Source organism: Trachemys scripta, chromosome 13, assembly GCF_013100865.1.
Source record: "Trachemys scripta elegans isolate TJP31775 chromosome 13, CAS_Tse_1.0, whole genome shotgun sequence".
In the NCBI taxonomy this organism is placed as follows: domain Eukaryota; kingdom Metazoa; phylum Chordata; order Testudines; family Emydidae; genus Trachemys; species Trachemys scripta.
In genome coordinates, this window is record NC_048310.1 from 14,171,730 (window position 1) to 14,187,198 (window position 15,469).

The window sequence follows — 15,469 nt, forward strand, 5'->3', positions numbered from 1 at the left end:
TGCTGAGACATCCATAGGAAGAGGACCTGGAGAGTTGATTCTTCTTAATGGCCTGTCAAGCTTGAATAGTTATTCACAATGGGCTGGTGAGACTGGTAGTGTTACCCCAGGAACAAACACATTTGAGATACAGATACAGTGCCAATATTCATAACTTTAGATACAGTGATGATACATAGATTTAACCAGAATAATCGTACTTGATACACTGTAACTTTTTCATCGACACCTTTCATGGTACATTTCATAAAAAATGTCCTACAATTGTAAAACAGTGGTAGCAACAATGATACAAATGGACATTTTCAATTAGACAGCATCACGAAGGGTTATATTAAAGTACGTGTATAAATACACTTCAGATCACACAGAGAATGACAGCAAGTTTAAAAGTAGGCGTGTGTGTATATATACACACATGCACTGTAAATAACCACTATCTTTCATGTGACATGTTCAGTATGAAAGATAAAATACAAAAGAGTTTTGTCTTAAAATCCCTGTCTTCGTGTCCATGTGAGATACCTTTATGGCATCCCTCAGGGTTTACAATGTTTTCTGTGAAATAGCCATGTATCCAATATTACTGCTTCAGGAGTAGAAATATTTATATTTATCATGATAAATTACAAATGATAACACCCAGCTCTTTCCATCAGTAGAACTCAAAGCACTTTTTAAAGGCAATCAGTATCATTATCCCCCTTTTACAGATGGGTAAACTGAGGCACACAGCTGAAGGTCCAGATCCTCAATCAGAGTTAGGCACCTAAATACCTTTGATGATATGGGCTGAAGTGACTTTCTCAAGGAAGGTAACCCAGCAGTCTAGAAGCAGAGCCAGAAAACCTGAGTTCCAATCCAGTTCTCTGTCCACACTGAAAACCCACTTTTGAACCGCTTCTTACTGCTTTTCACCCAGAACTAACTGCAGGTGAAAAATGGTTAACACTTAAATGTCTAACAATCTTATTTATGGGCACAATCAGAAACTTAGAAATGGAAGTTCTACCATTTACATCAAGAATTTATTGTGGGTGCTACTGTTTGCAGGCACAAAACGAGATAGGGCTAGGATTTAAACAAAAATCCCCTGATGATTTTTGGGTATCTGATTAGTTTTGCATCCTTTCAGATTTAGTATACTTTAAGTATATGTTCTTATCTCAACACTCAATGATGTAGGGGTGAGTTTTTCAGAAGCATCTAACCCACTTAGGCATATCACAAAATCCCACCCTAAAGCACAGATTCATTTACAACATTCATTTCTCTCAGTATTAGTGAGGATTCAGTGTGTAAACCCATGAGCCCAAAAACACTGAGCTGAGTTACCCTAATGTAATAAAGTCCTTTTTTCATCATTTACGCACTGTGTATCAAAATTGCACACACACCTGTACTATTTTAGTTTTGAAAACTAAATATTTATTTATATACATATAGCAATGTTATTTTTACATCCTCTCCCCCCCACCCCAGACAGCAACTCTTTAAAATCACCAAGATAAAATCTCTTCTCTTACCTTTGTTTGGACAAGTCACCAAATACAAGTACTTCTTTGCAGCAATTACAAAACCAACTTTTATGAAACTTCTTGGGTTTAACCTTCAAGTCCCTCACATTTTATTAAAATGAAAAGCCACAATAAAATGGAGCAAGAAAATGTCTAGATAATCACAATGAAGCAGCCCTTTAAAAAAATCCTGAAATTTCACAGGATACATAAGACTCTCGCGAAGTTTTATTGTAAGGAAAAAATATGCAAGTTAAATTAAACTACTATGCTTTTGCAATACATGTGTCATGCAGCTAAGACAAAAAAGGATGAATTTACCACTTTGTGGAATAATACCATTAATATAGCACTTTTCACCCATACGTCTCAAAGCACTTAATAAAGGTGAGTAAATCATTGTTCCCATTTTGCCAAAGAAGAAACAGAGGCACGGAAGTTAAGTGACTTGCCCATAGTCATGCAGCTAACGAGCAAGAGATGGGAAGAGAACACAAGCCTCCTCTGCCTGTCTACTTCAGTACATCAATTCTATGTTTTTTTCCATAAAAAGCCTTTATCATAATCAACACATGTTAATGCTTTATATTTCTTAACAAATCAGGTAAATTGTGCATCCAGAAGCGTGGCTGTAAACAGAAGGCAAAAAACAGTCAGTCAAAACAGAATAATCTGCCTTGATCAGAGAATTACATCTTTTCAAGAAAAAAAAATTTCTAAGGCATTCTGCAGAGACATGTCTCTACCTAAATTAGTGTAATCCATCCCAAAATATAGATGGGGTGTGAATCAGCAAATCATGTAAATGCTGTTGTGTATAATGGGGTATAGAAGGATAATTTGGTCCATAGTACATTATGATAGATGAATATTGTACTCAATGACAGTATTTATATAGAATGTCCTCTAAAAGAGTAGAACATTTCAAACAAGATTATTATTTTATGGACCAAATTCTGCTCTAACAGCTATCCCCCTCTATGCAGCCCCAATGAAAATCATATTTCTTACTGGAAAAGTTTGTTTTCCAAGTTATATACATTTATTGTAAAAATTTAAACGAAGATCCAGATCCATAAAGCCCAGATTTAGGTCAATCGACAAAACACCTGCTCACTTACACTACAAAGTCATTCTCACTCTCTCTCTCTGGCCCGCTGTATATTCAGTACACAATAAAACAGCTTCAACGGGACTGAGAGCAGCCCACATCAGAATATTCCATAGTCAAGTAATTAGGAAACACATTTGGGAAATGAGAAACCCCTGTTCAAATCCCTTTTTTTCATCAGGAAGAGGGGGGAATTGAACGAGGTCTCCTATATCCCAAGTGAGCTCCCTAACTCTGGGCTAAAAGGTAGCCAGGTGGATGAAGAGGCCTCACATATGTTTTGTATGGAGTGACACATGTGCCACTTAGGTACCTAAGTATGGACTGGTGGGAGTTATGGGATATGTGCGCTTAAGATACACAGTCAGGAACCTCTCGTGGAGTCAGGTGCCTATCTTCCTAAGAGGTGTGAGGCTTAGGAAACTCCCTCAGTTTGGCATCTGATATTGGCTAATTTACATGGTGTCTTGTCTAGCATGCCAGCTTTTATAGAGCCCATTCTTTGGTGCCTGTCTCTCCCCATGCATGGTATAGGGGGCCTAGGCCCCTAGCTCAGGATTTGTGGATTTCAGTGATTTCCAAGGCACCTAGAAGTTAGGTATTGTAAACACTTAAGTCCATTTATGGATCCAGGCCAAATTATTGAAATTGTTTCAAACTAAATTTTTAAAAATCACATATATATATATATATATATACACACACACACACAGAGAGAGAGAGATATACATATTTTTTACTTTTTAAATTCTGACTTGAATCAAGAATTTCAAGAGTTTAGGTTTATTATATATATATGGTAGAAATGCCATAGCAGTTATTTGCCCTTTTGACAAACACTAGCCAAAATAATCTGATACAATAAATAATAATTTGACTTTAGAACTGTGATTTAATGAAAGTGCAGTTCTGAAAATTGAGGATACATGTGAATATTTAGTTATCTGTACAAGAACCTTCCTAAGATTCCACTGACTGTAGGTTTTCACCAGTTTGCCTGTTGCAGTGGTAAGTAGAAATCTCAAATACTTGTTTCCTAATTCAAGTTGATACAATACACACTGGATTAACCTTTAAAACAAACCCTTTCTGAGTGGTAAAATGGAAAAGGGAGAAAGGGGTGGGACACACCAAACCTCCCCCCAAAATAGGAAGGAACACCCCTCCCCCACCCAATATTCTAAACTGAGTTTTTTATTGAAAATTTCTGTGACAATTTTCAAACAGACAAAAAATGTTTTCCCTTCCAAAACCTATAGAACAAAAATTACATCATACTCACATCTTTCACCATTTTATTTTCCATGTTTTGACCAGCTCTAGCTGGAACCATGACAACAAAATTTACACCCGAAGGAAACAGTTGCAGTCTTTACAATGATGTTTTGGCCACTACTACTTGATTCTCTTAGAGCAGTTGGGAATTTAACCCTACCCTTAAACTGCAAATTCTGACAAGTAGGGGACACATCATCTCTCAAGAGAGCACCCAAACCCTTTGCCAGATCCAGATTTATTCCCCAATCTACCAGCATTACTCTCATCTCATTTGTATTACCCCAGAGTAGGAAATAGATACATGAGTCTTCAACCAGACATCTGAGATTAAGCTGTGACTTCTGTGGAGCTCCATGTGGGCCCAAGGATCTGCCCATGTGCATCACATTGCAGAACTGGGGCTTGCACCACTGGAATCGGTGGGAGGTTTGCCAATAATTTCAATAGGAGCTGGACCACAATCTCAGAGGACAAGCTGAGGCCACTTAATTTTTTTTCCCTATTAAGGGCTTGACTCTGCAGCCCGGTATCACATGAGCATCCCAGTGAAGTCACTCAGACTAGTCCATGGACCAAGGACTGTAGGATCAGCAAAAAGAACATCAATTCCTCCATTGGGGCGGGGGGGGGGGGGGAGAAAGTGACTTTGGATCCTAAAACGGTTGAGCCACCCCTTTAAGTTTTAGATAGCTGTGCTGAATTTGAGGTCCTGGATTTTTTTTGCAGTCAGAGTTATGCAGTTACCACTCATTTTGTTTGTCCTATAAATAGGCCCAGATCTCCACAGGGCTGCATTGCGTTCCTTCCACCTGTTTATTCAAAAACTGTGGTAAATAATCCGTTCTGCTTAAAATCCTCTGACACTTGCTTGGAGTGTCGTATCTTGGCAGACAGTGCTTCAAAGATATCATTCTGATCCACTGCTGTAGCAACCCTGTAAATTAATTCTTCCAAGGATTCCAAGCCTCTCAATCCAAGATTAACTCCACAGCCTGCCAGAAAAAGGGGATAAAATAAAAAGGCATTTAGAAACGGGGATTAATGTCACAATGAAATATTTGCCAATTAGCACATGAAGTAGAGTTGTTGATCTCCTTTGCTTTAAGCAATCAAAATCAAGTGTCTTATAGGTTTCACCACTAGAAATATTGATTTAAACTTGATTATATATAATCTGTTGGCAACCCTGATCCAGCAAAGCACTTAAGTATCTTCTTAACTTTAAGCATGTGCTTATGTATTTTACTGGATTGGGACCTGTATTGTCTGCCAGGGACTGGGGGATGGAAGAGGATAAAACAAAAGTAATGCTGATATGTTGCAGAAAGCAACCCAATGATCAGAGACAGATTAAGGTTTCCTGGGCCCCTGGACTAGAGCAAGCGGGGGGCTCCTCCCCATCCCTTCTGTCTGCAGTCCCACCCCCATCCCACTCCTTCTGACTGTGGCCACTCCCACAGCCCCACCCCTTTCTGCCCCTTCCCCGGGAACCCGCCCCTATTCCTCCCAGGGTTCCCCCCTCTTCCACCCACACCACAACCTGTTTGCTTCTTTCCGCCCCCTATCAACTGCGGCCCCAAGACTGGAGAAGCTCTGGCCCCATGCCATGGCCACAGGGTCATAGCAGGAAGGGATTGTTCCTCCAGTCTCAGGGTTGCAATGGGCATCTGGGTCCTGAGGCTTCCCCTGCCACCCTCTGCGCTTCTTCAGGGAAGCGGGGTCGGGGCGCTGGGGCTTCTTTTGGAGACTGGGGTCGGGGCACTGGGAGCTTCCTCTGCTGGGGACGGAGTTGCAGGCCACTGGGGGCTTCTGCTGGGGAGGCTTCCCCTGTTCCGTGGCTTCTGTCAGGGTTGGGAGAGCGTGCTGTGGTGGTTTCCTCTGTCCTGCAGCTTCTACTGGGGATGGGATTGGGGGGCGTGGGGACTTCCCCTGCCCCACCCACCAGGCGACGGAAGCTGGGGGGCCCCAGTTGGTGGGGCCCAGTGGCTATTCAACCACTGCTGATGATATGGCAAAGAGTTTATTTCACAATTTAGAGATATGATAAATTCCCTGCTGCTCTCAGATGATCAACTATCAGCAGCAGTCATGGTGTATTTATAAAGATAGCAACTGTTTCTTCCAGATACAGATCTTGTCTCCATGATTCATGCCTCAAGATTAGACTACACAGTGCATTTTACATGGGGCTATATTTTAAAGCCATTGGGAAATGATTGAAAATCTGTAGTAATATCTGACTCTCAGGCTCTTGCCCATTTGTAATAGTTCATATTTACTTCTATAGCAGAGCTAAGGACAGAGCTAGCTTGCTAGAAGCTACATGTAGGCCATAAAACAAGTTTACTACATCATTATTTAATTTAATTTAATTTCAATTTAAGATCATTCAATGTTATTGCAAGATCCATTTAAGCTTTCTAGATCCCTTAGTTTTTATTTAAATTTAGTTTTAGGAATTGCTAGTATGTCCAAGAAATTAATTTTAGTTTGTATCTTTTGCATACAAAGACAGACAAACAATCTCAAATATTTTGAGGTTGGAATAGGATTCAAATCGACCTTACTGATAAGTATGTTTAAATTTTCTCATTTCTAGCCATAAGCAATCTTGTACATAGTTGGCATGATCAATCCGTAAATGAATTCCATCCATGGAATCCTGCATAGTTGGAATCACAGTCAGGCGGAAAACAAATTGAAGATAAACATTGATAACTTCTTAAACGATTCTCTGTTGCTCTAGTTATAACAGATAGTTTTGTAGTTCTGAAATTACACTTTTAAGGTATCAAGTATCAGGGGGTAGCCGTGTTAGTCTGTATCTACAAAAACAACAAGGAGTCTGGTGGCACCTTAAAGACTAACAGATTTATTTGGGCATAAGCTTTCGTGAGTAAAAACCTCACTTCTTCGGATGCATAGAGTGAAAGTTACAGATGCAGGCATTATATACTGACACATGGAGAGCAGGGAGTTACTTCACAAGTGGAGAACCAGTGTTGACAGGGCCAATTCAATCAGGGTGGATGTAGTCCACTCCCAATAATAGATGAGGAGGTGTCAATTCCAGGAGAGGAAAAGCTGCTTCTGTAAACTTCAGAAACAGACTTCAAAGAGAAACAGCAGAACTAAAATTCATTTGCAAATTCAACACCATTAATCTGGGCTTGAATAGGGACTGGGAGTGGCTGGCTCACTACAGAAGCAGCTTTTCCTCTCCTGGAATTGACACCTCCTCATCTATTATTGGAAGTGGACTACATCCACCCTGATTGAATTGGCCCTGTCAACACTGGTTCTCCACTTGTGAAGTAACTCCCTGCTCTCCATGTGTCAGTATATAATGCCTGCATCTGTAACTTTCACTCTATGCATCCGAAGAAGTGAGGTTTTTACTCACGAAAGCTTATGCCCAAATAAATCTGTTAGTCTTTAAGGTGCCACCAGACTCCTTGTTACTTTTAAGGTAGACTCCAAGGTCAAGGCTGGTGAGGAGCAACAGTGATTTTTTCATAGTTTCCTAGATTACAAGCCCAGAAGGGACTACTGTGATCATCTAGGGAATGTCTACACCCAGCCGCTAATTCGGCGGCTAGCAATCGAAGTTTTGGGTTTGACTTATCGCGTCTTGTCTGGACGTGATAAGTCGAACCCGGAAGTGCTCGCCGTCGACTGCGGTACTCCAGCTCGACGAGAGGAGTACCGCGGAGTCGACGGGGGAGCCTGCCTGCCGCGTGTGGACCGAGGTAAGTTCGAACTAAGGTACTTCGAACTTCAGCTACGTTATTCACGTAGCTGAAGTTGCGTACCTTAGTTCGATTTGGGGGTTTAGTGTAGACCAAGCCCTAGTCTGCTCTCCTGTATATCACAGGCTATAAAATTTCCCTGAATTAATTCCTGTTTAAACTAGAGCATATCTTTTAGAAAGGCACCCAATCCTGATTTTAAACTGCCAGTGATAGAGAATCCACCCCAACCCTTGGTAAACTGTTCCAATGGTTAATTACCCTCACTATTACCTTGTGGGAAACTAGCTGACCTTGATTTGCTTGTTACATCAGCTAACTGAGATACTGTTTGACTGTTCTAAAGTCCGTATAATTCTACCACTGCTTACCTTCATAGGAGCAACCAGATTGCTCAATTACTGATACTGAATAATAGAGGTCATTATCTCATTTTGTGTACACAGGATGTTTTTTCTCCTTTCTACCTTCTATTGTGGTGTTATGCTTACAAATCTGTAACATAAATTCCAACTCACCAGTGTCGAAATTCAGCACTCTGGCTGCTTCTCCTTCCACAGTGACCACTACATTGTCCCCCTCAATGAAGGCTGCTGTTACCCTCCTATGAGAAAGCATGATCTCAAAGAGTCTTCTACTACACTGGACATGATGGAGAGTCAATTCATTCACCCTGGGTTCAATATCCATCTTGTAGGCATTGAAAGATTGGTGGAATATGTTCTTCATTATCTAAAAAACAACAAAGTGACTAGTGAAAGGTAACAATCTTAATTGCAAACCCCACATTTGCACACCCAACAAACATCTGTGCATGCATATTAGGCAGTTGTGCATCTACACAGACGCACAAAGTTGGGTAATCATAGGCTCAAACAGAGAAATAAATGTCTTGCACCTGGCAAGGAAAAAGGTGGGAGTGAAGAGTGAGCAAAAGAAAATTAGTGATGTTTCTTAGGGCCCCCTCTCTCAAGGCAGCAAAAACTTATGCACATGCTTAATTTTACACATGAATAAGGCTACCTTCAGAGGACATAGAAGTCACAGAATCCCTGACTTCTAGAGACCTCCCTGACATTCTCTGCTTCAGCCCCAGGGGCTGCAGGATTCTGGAGCTGGCAGCCAGCAGGGCCCTGGCAGGGTTCCAGCGACAGGTGACAGACTCCTGAGGGGGCCGTCCTCAGGGTTCTAGCAACAGACGACAGCCTTGCACGGGGGATGGATGCCTCGGACAAGTGGCTGAGGGTGTCCCATTTTTTCCTAGCCAATGTGGGTGGAGCGCCCCCCCAGCTGCAGATGGCAGAGAGGGAACCCGGCAGTTCCCAGCCACCATGCGGGCGGGGGAAACAGAGTCGCAGCAGCAAAAGTCACAGACAGGTCACGGCTTCCATGAATTTTTGTTTATTGCCCATGATTTGTCCGTGACTTTTACTAAAAATTACTATGACAAAATCTTAACCTTACACATGAATAGTCCAAATGACTTCAAAAAAGTTAAGAACACGGGGAAGAGTTTGCAGGTTGGGGGCCCCGGAGGTTCCTCAGGGAAGGGACTGCATCATTTTTGCTTCTGTATAACCCTTAGCAAAATGGGTTCTCATTAGGCCTTTACTCCATGTTTATTCCAGGAGTTCCTAATAATAAACTACTAAAAATGGAATGGGAAGGGTGATTACCAGTCCCTTTAGAAAGGAGAATGGAGTTGAACATTAACTACAAAAATGAAAATAAATGAAGCTTTCACTGTGAAGGCTTTAAAACGGGGGTTAGATAATTAGTTAATTACAGAGGAGAAATCAAGGAGATGGAGCATAAGTAAGTAAAAAAAAATCATTAACATTGTTTATGAATATTAATCACAAGCACTCTTTCTTCATCAAATGAGCCATCACTAGTAGCAATCTTCACTCCTGATCAATGCTATCCTTAGTTTCTTTACACTGATAACAATACAAACAACCCCCATGCATGACACTGTTCCTTTACTTCTAAGATCTAAATGTGTCTCTTAAAAGAAAGCAGAATGCTGTGTTCAAAGAATGTTCTTTGCCCATGTTCAAATAATGATTTGATTTGGTCTTTCTTGCTTGCTTAAACCATTTGCTCTGTAAGGAATTGGATATCAGAAGAAGCTTTGCTTACTTTTTGCGAATATCGGATGCTAAGTTCAGGTTCCCACAGGTTGCATGGCAATGTATGGTTATTACTAAAATGAGTGTGGGGTGGGGGGAAATCCAGGAAATTTCATGATATGGAATAATATCACTACACTTTCCCCTGAAACTGAATTATCCTCAGTTACATGTACAAACTTGAATCAAAAGAATCAATTCACTTATAAGAGGCTTCCACCCCCTCCCACCTCCAACACACACAAACCGGTGAGCATCAGCTGGCTTTTCTAACAAACCAATTTCTTAGCACAAAAATTGTGACTCAGGAAAAAATGAATAGCAAGAAAATAGGCCATAATTTTTTGAGCAAAATGAAGCCATGACTACAACACAAAAGGCAGGGAAGCTACATAACTGTTATTGTTAACTACAGGGGAAGAAAAAAAGGAATACTAACACCAGAAGATAGCATCACAATGCTCAACACTTACATAGCACTTCCCATCAATAGCTTGGACTGATCCTTTATCAGTAATGTCAACACTATTTTTGTCATTTTTTCAGTAGGAACAAGATAAGTCCCAACCCTATAAACCCTTATTCATGTAAATTAATACTTATTCACACAATAGTTCCATTGAAGTCAATGAGACACTACTCCCATAAGTAATCCTTTCTTATGTGTGTCAAAGTTGAAGGGTGCAGCCCTAGCCAATCCTAACACCACTCCCATAGAATACAAGCCATGGGTATGATTCAGCAATGTGCTTAAGTTCCTGTCAAGTCTGTTAAAGCACATGCTCAAGTGATTTGTTGGTTCAAGGCCATGAATCCCATTTTGCGGAAGCTGAGATCCTGGAATTAAGTGACTTGGCCAAGGCTATGCAACGAGTCAGCAGCAGAGTTGAAAATATACCTCCAGAGTTCCTGGCTCCAAATCAGCCAGTCAGCACTTAAATTCCCCCCAAGTTCTGAATCACACTTGTTTTGCTAAGCAGCTGCCAGAATGCTAGGGATTCTTTATGGCTAGGGAGATGGTCCTTTTTCCTATTGGATAGAGATGTCTATACTTTGTTCACAGAATTGGCAAAACCATAGAGAACATTTATATTTTTAGTGGATTTCTGTAAAATGAAAGGAATTGACCATTTCAGCTGATATTTTTGCTAATAAAAGTCCTAGTTCTGTCTCCTCCAGAAAGAAATATAGCTGATTTTCCATGTAATGGGAGGGGGAAAGACTGCTAACTTTTCTCTTCGGGCTTCACCTCTACTTTAGGTTCTACCTTGTTTTGGGTGGGTTCTTGATTTCCTAATGGATTATTGTTCCAGCTAGCATGTAGCAGTGAAGTATATCAACCTGTTAGAGTGCCTGATGTTTCTTGAAGTTGCATTTTTGCATAGTTATTTAGTAACTTCAAACTCACTCACTTGCAGTGGGAAACTGGACATCCCTTCCCCCCTCTTGAACCTCATGATTCTTCACTTTTCTTTCTTCTGTCATTCAGCCTGGCTATAAAGAGTTAAACTATCTTATTGTCAGACTTAACGGTGGTCCCTTCACTAAAGCTAGAGCCACAATGGAAAAAACAACCACCATCCTCCAGTAGTGAATCTCAGAGCTCGGGTTTACAGACTTGGGCTCACAGTACAGCACTAAAAGTAGCCAGGTGGACGGAACTTGGGCTCTAAAGCTTTGGAAGTATGGTGGGCTTCCAAGCCCGAGTGCCAGCCTGAGCACAGCATCTACATGACTATTCTTAGCATTGTGACATGAGCCTCAGTCTGTAGACCCAGGCTCTGAAACTCACTGCTATGGGTTTTTTTGTTTATTTGTTTGTTTCTTGTAGTGTAGAGATATCCAAAGATGAGCTTCCCAGTTCACTTCACCATAGCATCTGCCAGTGGATAAATGCTGGGAGTTTTATCCTTAGTAATGGTCATTTATAGTCAAGCTCCTTAAACCAAGACACTGCAATTGTGACAGAGCGTGTTTAGCCTAAGGCTCACTCACCACTCTGTGCACTTGGCAAGTGTCACCACTGGGACAAATGGAGGAAATAATTGTTTAAGAACTGGATGATTAACCAAATAACAAGGTGATTCAGCTTAAGCAGGGCCAGAGAAACTGAGGATCTCAGGCAGGTAAGAGTCCCTCACCATCCCCCATGTCTAAGAGAAGGTAAAAACCTGGGGAACAAGGACTTGGGGCAAGTCTACACTACAAAATAGTCGACCTAAGTTATGTCGACATACAGCCACCACAGTAATAAAATTGCTTTTGCATGTCTACACTATGGTGGCCTGCGTCCTCACCAGGAGCTCTTGCACTGATTTAACTGTCAGTGTGGAGCATCGTGGGATGGCTCCTGAAAGGCAGCAACAGGCGATGTAAGCAACATAGCGTCTGCACTGACACTGCGTTGACCTAACTACACTGACCTAAGCACTATGCCTCTTGCGGAGGTGGAGTTATTAAGTCGGTGTAGTGGGCAAGTCACATCGGTGGGAGCTACATTTTAGTGTAGACGCTTACAGAGTTAGGTCGACATAAGGCAGCTTACATTGACCCTAACTCTTTAGTGTAGACCAGGCCTCATGTTATATAGCATAATGGAAATAAAGTACATGGTATCGAACTTGCCACAGATGTGGGTAAGGACTGTATGCAGCAAGGAATCCAGGGTGAGGGAGACCTGCCCTGTGACAGCAACATTACATTTACTTTTAAAATGGGTTAACACAGTAGAACAGTCTCCTTTCAGATATTCTGGAGATACCCATAATGTTATCAGAGAGCTCAGTTAATTATTTTCTAGCTGAACGGATTAAGGTACTAGAAAAGTTTGAGTCGTTAACAGTATAATCATTATCTGGGCTGGACTTTTAACTGGTTGCCTCATTTTCAAGCTATTGCAGTATCCTAATTTCCATGCTACCGATAAAGGGGGAGGATTTTAGATTTTATCTGCATCATCAAAACTGCATACCAGCTTTGTGGAGGTGTGGAGTGGGACAGGAAAACACTGCACTTCATTTAAATAAAACAAAACAACAGAAACCAACCCTCTCTCATTGTAATTAGAAGAAAGAAGTGAACAATTCTCCAATAAAGTTAAAAGGGAGCTACAAATATTACATGCATTGAAGGGAAGTAGAAAACCTGTATTTGTGATACATGTTTTGCTTGGTTGGTTCCCCCCACCCCCACATTCATAGCAAGAGAACATGAAATGTATTTTGCCTGGCAGCACTACAGCTGGAAAATGAACAGCAGCTATATTTCAGGTTGGACGAGGTCTTCCATTCATCCTCCTTGCCCAGTTGTCAGTTTCTCATTACTTTTTGAAGTTTCCCCCTCTCTGGCTTAAGTTTCCTTAAATAATTAAAAATTTATTGAAGCAGACGGACTAGATCCTGGATCTCCCACCTTGAGTGCTCAGACTTCCTCAAAGCACCAGGCTATGATGTCATTCTCAAGTTTGCAAGCTCCCTCTGGCTCAGGGAATCTTTTGTTGTATCCACAGTGGAATGGCTGCAATAGGAGAGGGACTATCTCATCAGAATATCCCATAGGCCACTGGCTAGAGCACTCACTTGAAAGAGAGCAGATCTGAGTTCAAATCCCTTTTTTTCCCCCCTCTAGTGGAGTGGGGGATCTGAACCAGTGGCCTCCCACGTCCCAGGCAAGTGTCTTAGCCTGTGGGCTAAGAATAACGAGGGAGATCATTCTCTCCCCCAGCTTTTTGCTAAAATAGCACAGGTGCCTAACACCAAGAGAGGCTGGGTAACTTTGAGAATCCGAAGCAGAGGGAGATGCCTCCCTGCACCTAGACATAAGCACCTATCTCTGAGAGATGGGGCGGAGCTTAGCACCACATCTCCCATTGGCTAGCAGAGGTTTGACGCTGCATAGCATGGTGACTTTTGTGAATCTCTCCCCATTAATTGTATAATGAGAGGAGCTTAGGAACCTTACCCAGGCTGTGTGAATCCCAGTGATTTTCTAGGTATGGTGATGCTCCCAGTAATCATGCCCTGCCTTCACACACAGAGAACCAGATTAAAATCAGGCAACAACCCAAAGGTCAATTATGTACAAACCAATAGAAAGATCACTAATGAGAAGCAGATACCAGTCACAGGGGGCATGATTTTGCATTTATCTGGAAGCGTACAGCATGTTTGCTTTAAACATATCTATCAATAAGAAAACAAATGTACTTTATTAAAGTACAGTGAATTGTCCACATTTATCTAATATATCAAGCAAAGGGCATAAAGTAATTCTATTAGGGAACCAGTTTATTTCCTTAACTTGTTTTTCTTAAGCATGCTAGTACTGATCCTGTAATGTGCTAAGCACCCACAGCTTCCATTGACTACAATAGCAGCACTGGAAACTGATCTTGGCGCGGAGTCAGAATTTCTTGCCTTGTCCCTGTCCTTCGTTTTTATGATGGGTTGAACCAACTTACTTTCCAGATTTCAACAGCCCTGTAGATTGTGCAGAGTAGGATTAAAAACTGGGTTGGGATTTGGATAAGGTTCATTTAATTGTGTCCCTTCCAAAGGGGGGAGGGATAGCTCAGTGGTTTGAGCATTGGCCTGCTAAACCCAGGGTTGTGAGCTCAAGCCATGAAAGAGCCATTTAGGGATCTGAGGCAAAAAAATTGGTTCTCCCTAGTGAAGGCAGGAGACTGGACTTAATGACTTTTCAAGGTTCCCTCCAGTTCTATGAGATAGGTATATCTCCATATATTAAAGTGATACACTGGTTCACAAAGAGCAAACTAAACATCTGTACTCAAAAATGCTTAATATAAGAAAGACTCATTCTTAACTTTTTAATTTGACAAACAATGAATAAATTACTCAACTGCCTGGTTAATGTTCTCCATCTGAGCTCAATGCAGCATGGTAAATAGACATGCATAGCTGGAGATTTATGGTCTGTCCTTGCCAGTAGATAAAGAGCAGAAGTTACTGGTTAAATGCAGACAAGACTTTTGTTCTTTCCAGGGCTCCCTTGAGATTGAGAGTGTTTGTCACAAATTTGTTGCTACTGTAACATATTTTAATTGTGAAACTGCTTATCTGAGGACTTTCTCCATAGAATAAATTCCATTGGCCAACCCCAAAGTTCGTATTTTAAATAAAGAAACCAAGCTCTTCTCTTTTTGGGGAGGGGGGGGAAGGATAGGTGAAATTTTAAGGATCTATGGCTGTGTGATTTTTAATAAAATTGGCAATACTTTTTTTTTTTGGCTCTTTAACTTTTCCAGAAGCACTGTTTATCGAAGGCAATAGGCTTCAGTCTTGGTCTGGCCACTTTGCACAGCTCAAACAGAACAAAGCAGCCCTAAAGGGAAACCTTTACTCCGTGTAGGGGGCAGAGGAGGGAGGCCAAGGTCATGGCTAGAAGTAGACGGGGACAGGGCTGCAGTGCATGGCACTCTTCCCAATACTGCTTGTGGGGCTGCTGCTGCTGTCAGTGTAACACAGAACAGCCTGACCACCTGCCCTTTGAAAATCAAAATGTCTTAACTTGGGCATCCAAAAATTCAGGAATCCATAATCACTAGCCACATTTGAAAATTAGGCCAGTATATACAGCTTGTGTGTTCAAAACCTCAGCTCCCAATTTAACTGTCAATCAGGAGCTTTGCCTCATTACCCCAGTCTTTTTCAGTGAGAACCT

At 41.4% G+C, this 15,469-nt stretch overlaps 1 protein-coding gene across 1 annotated transcript in view; it reads right to left on the reverse strand.

Annotated features, from left to right (window-relative positions):
* Positions 1 to 4,528: 4,528 nt before the first annotated feature.
* Positions 4,529 to 15,469, reverse strand: part of LOC117886749 — a 40,218-nt gene continuing 29,277 nt past the window's right edge. The window contains exons 4-5 of the mRNA XM_034788794.1: positions 8,174 to 8,387; positions 4,529 to 4,898 (exon numbers count right to left, since the gene is read on the reverse strand). Of these exons, the coding sequence (XP_034644685.1) occupies positions 4,720 to 4,898; positions 8,174 to 8,387 (393 nt within the window). The 3' untranslated portion in view covers positions 4,529 to 4,719. The remainder of the gene's footprint in view (positions 4,899 to 8,173; positions 8,388 to 15,469) is intronic.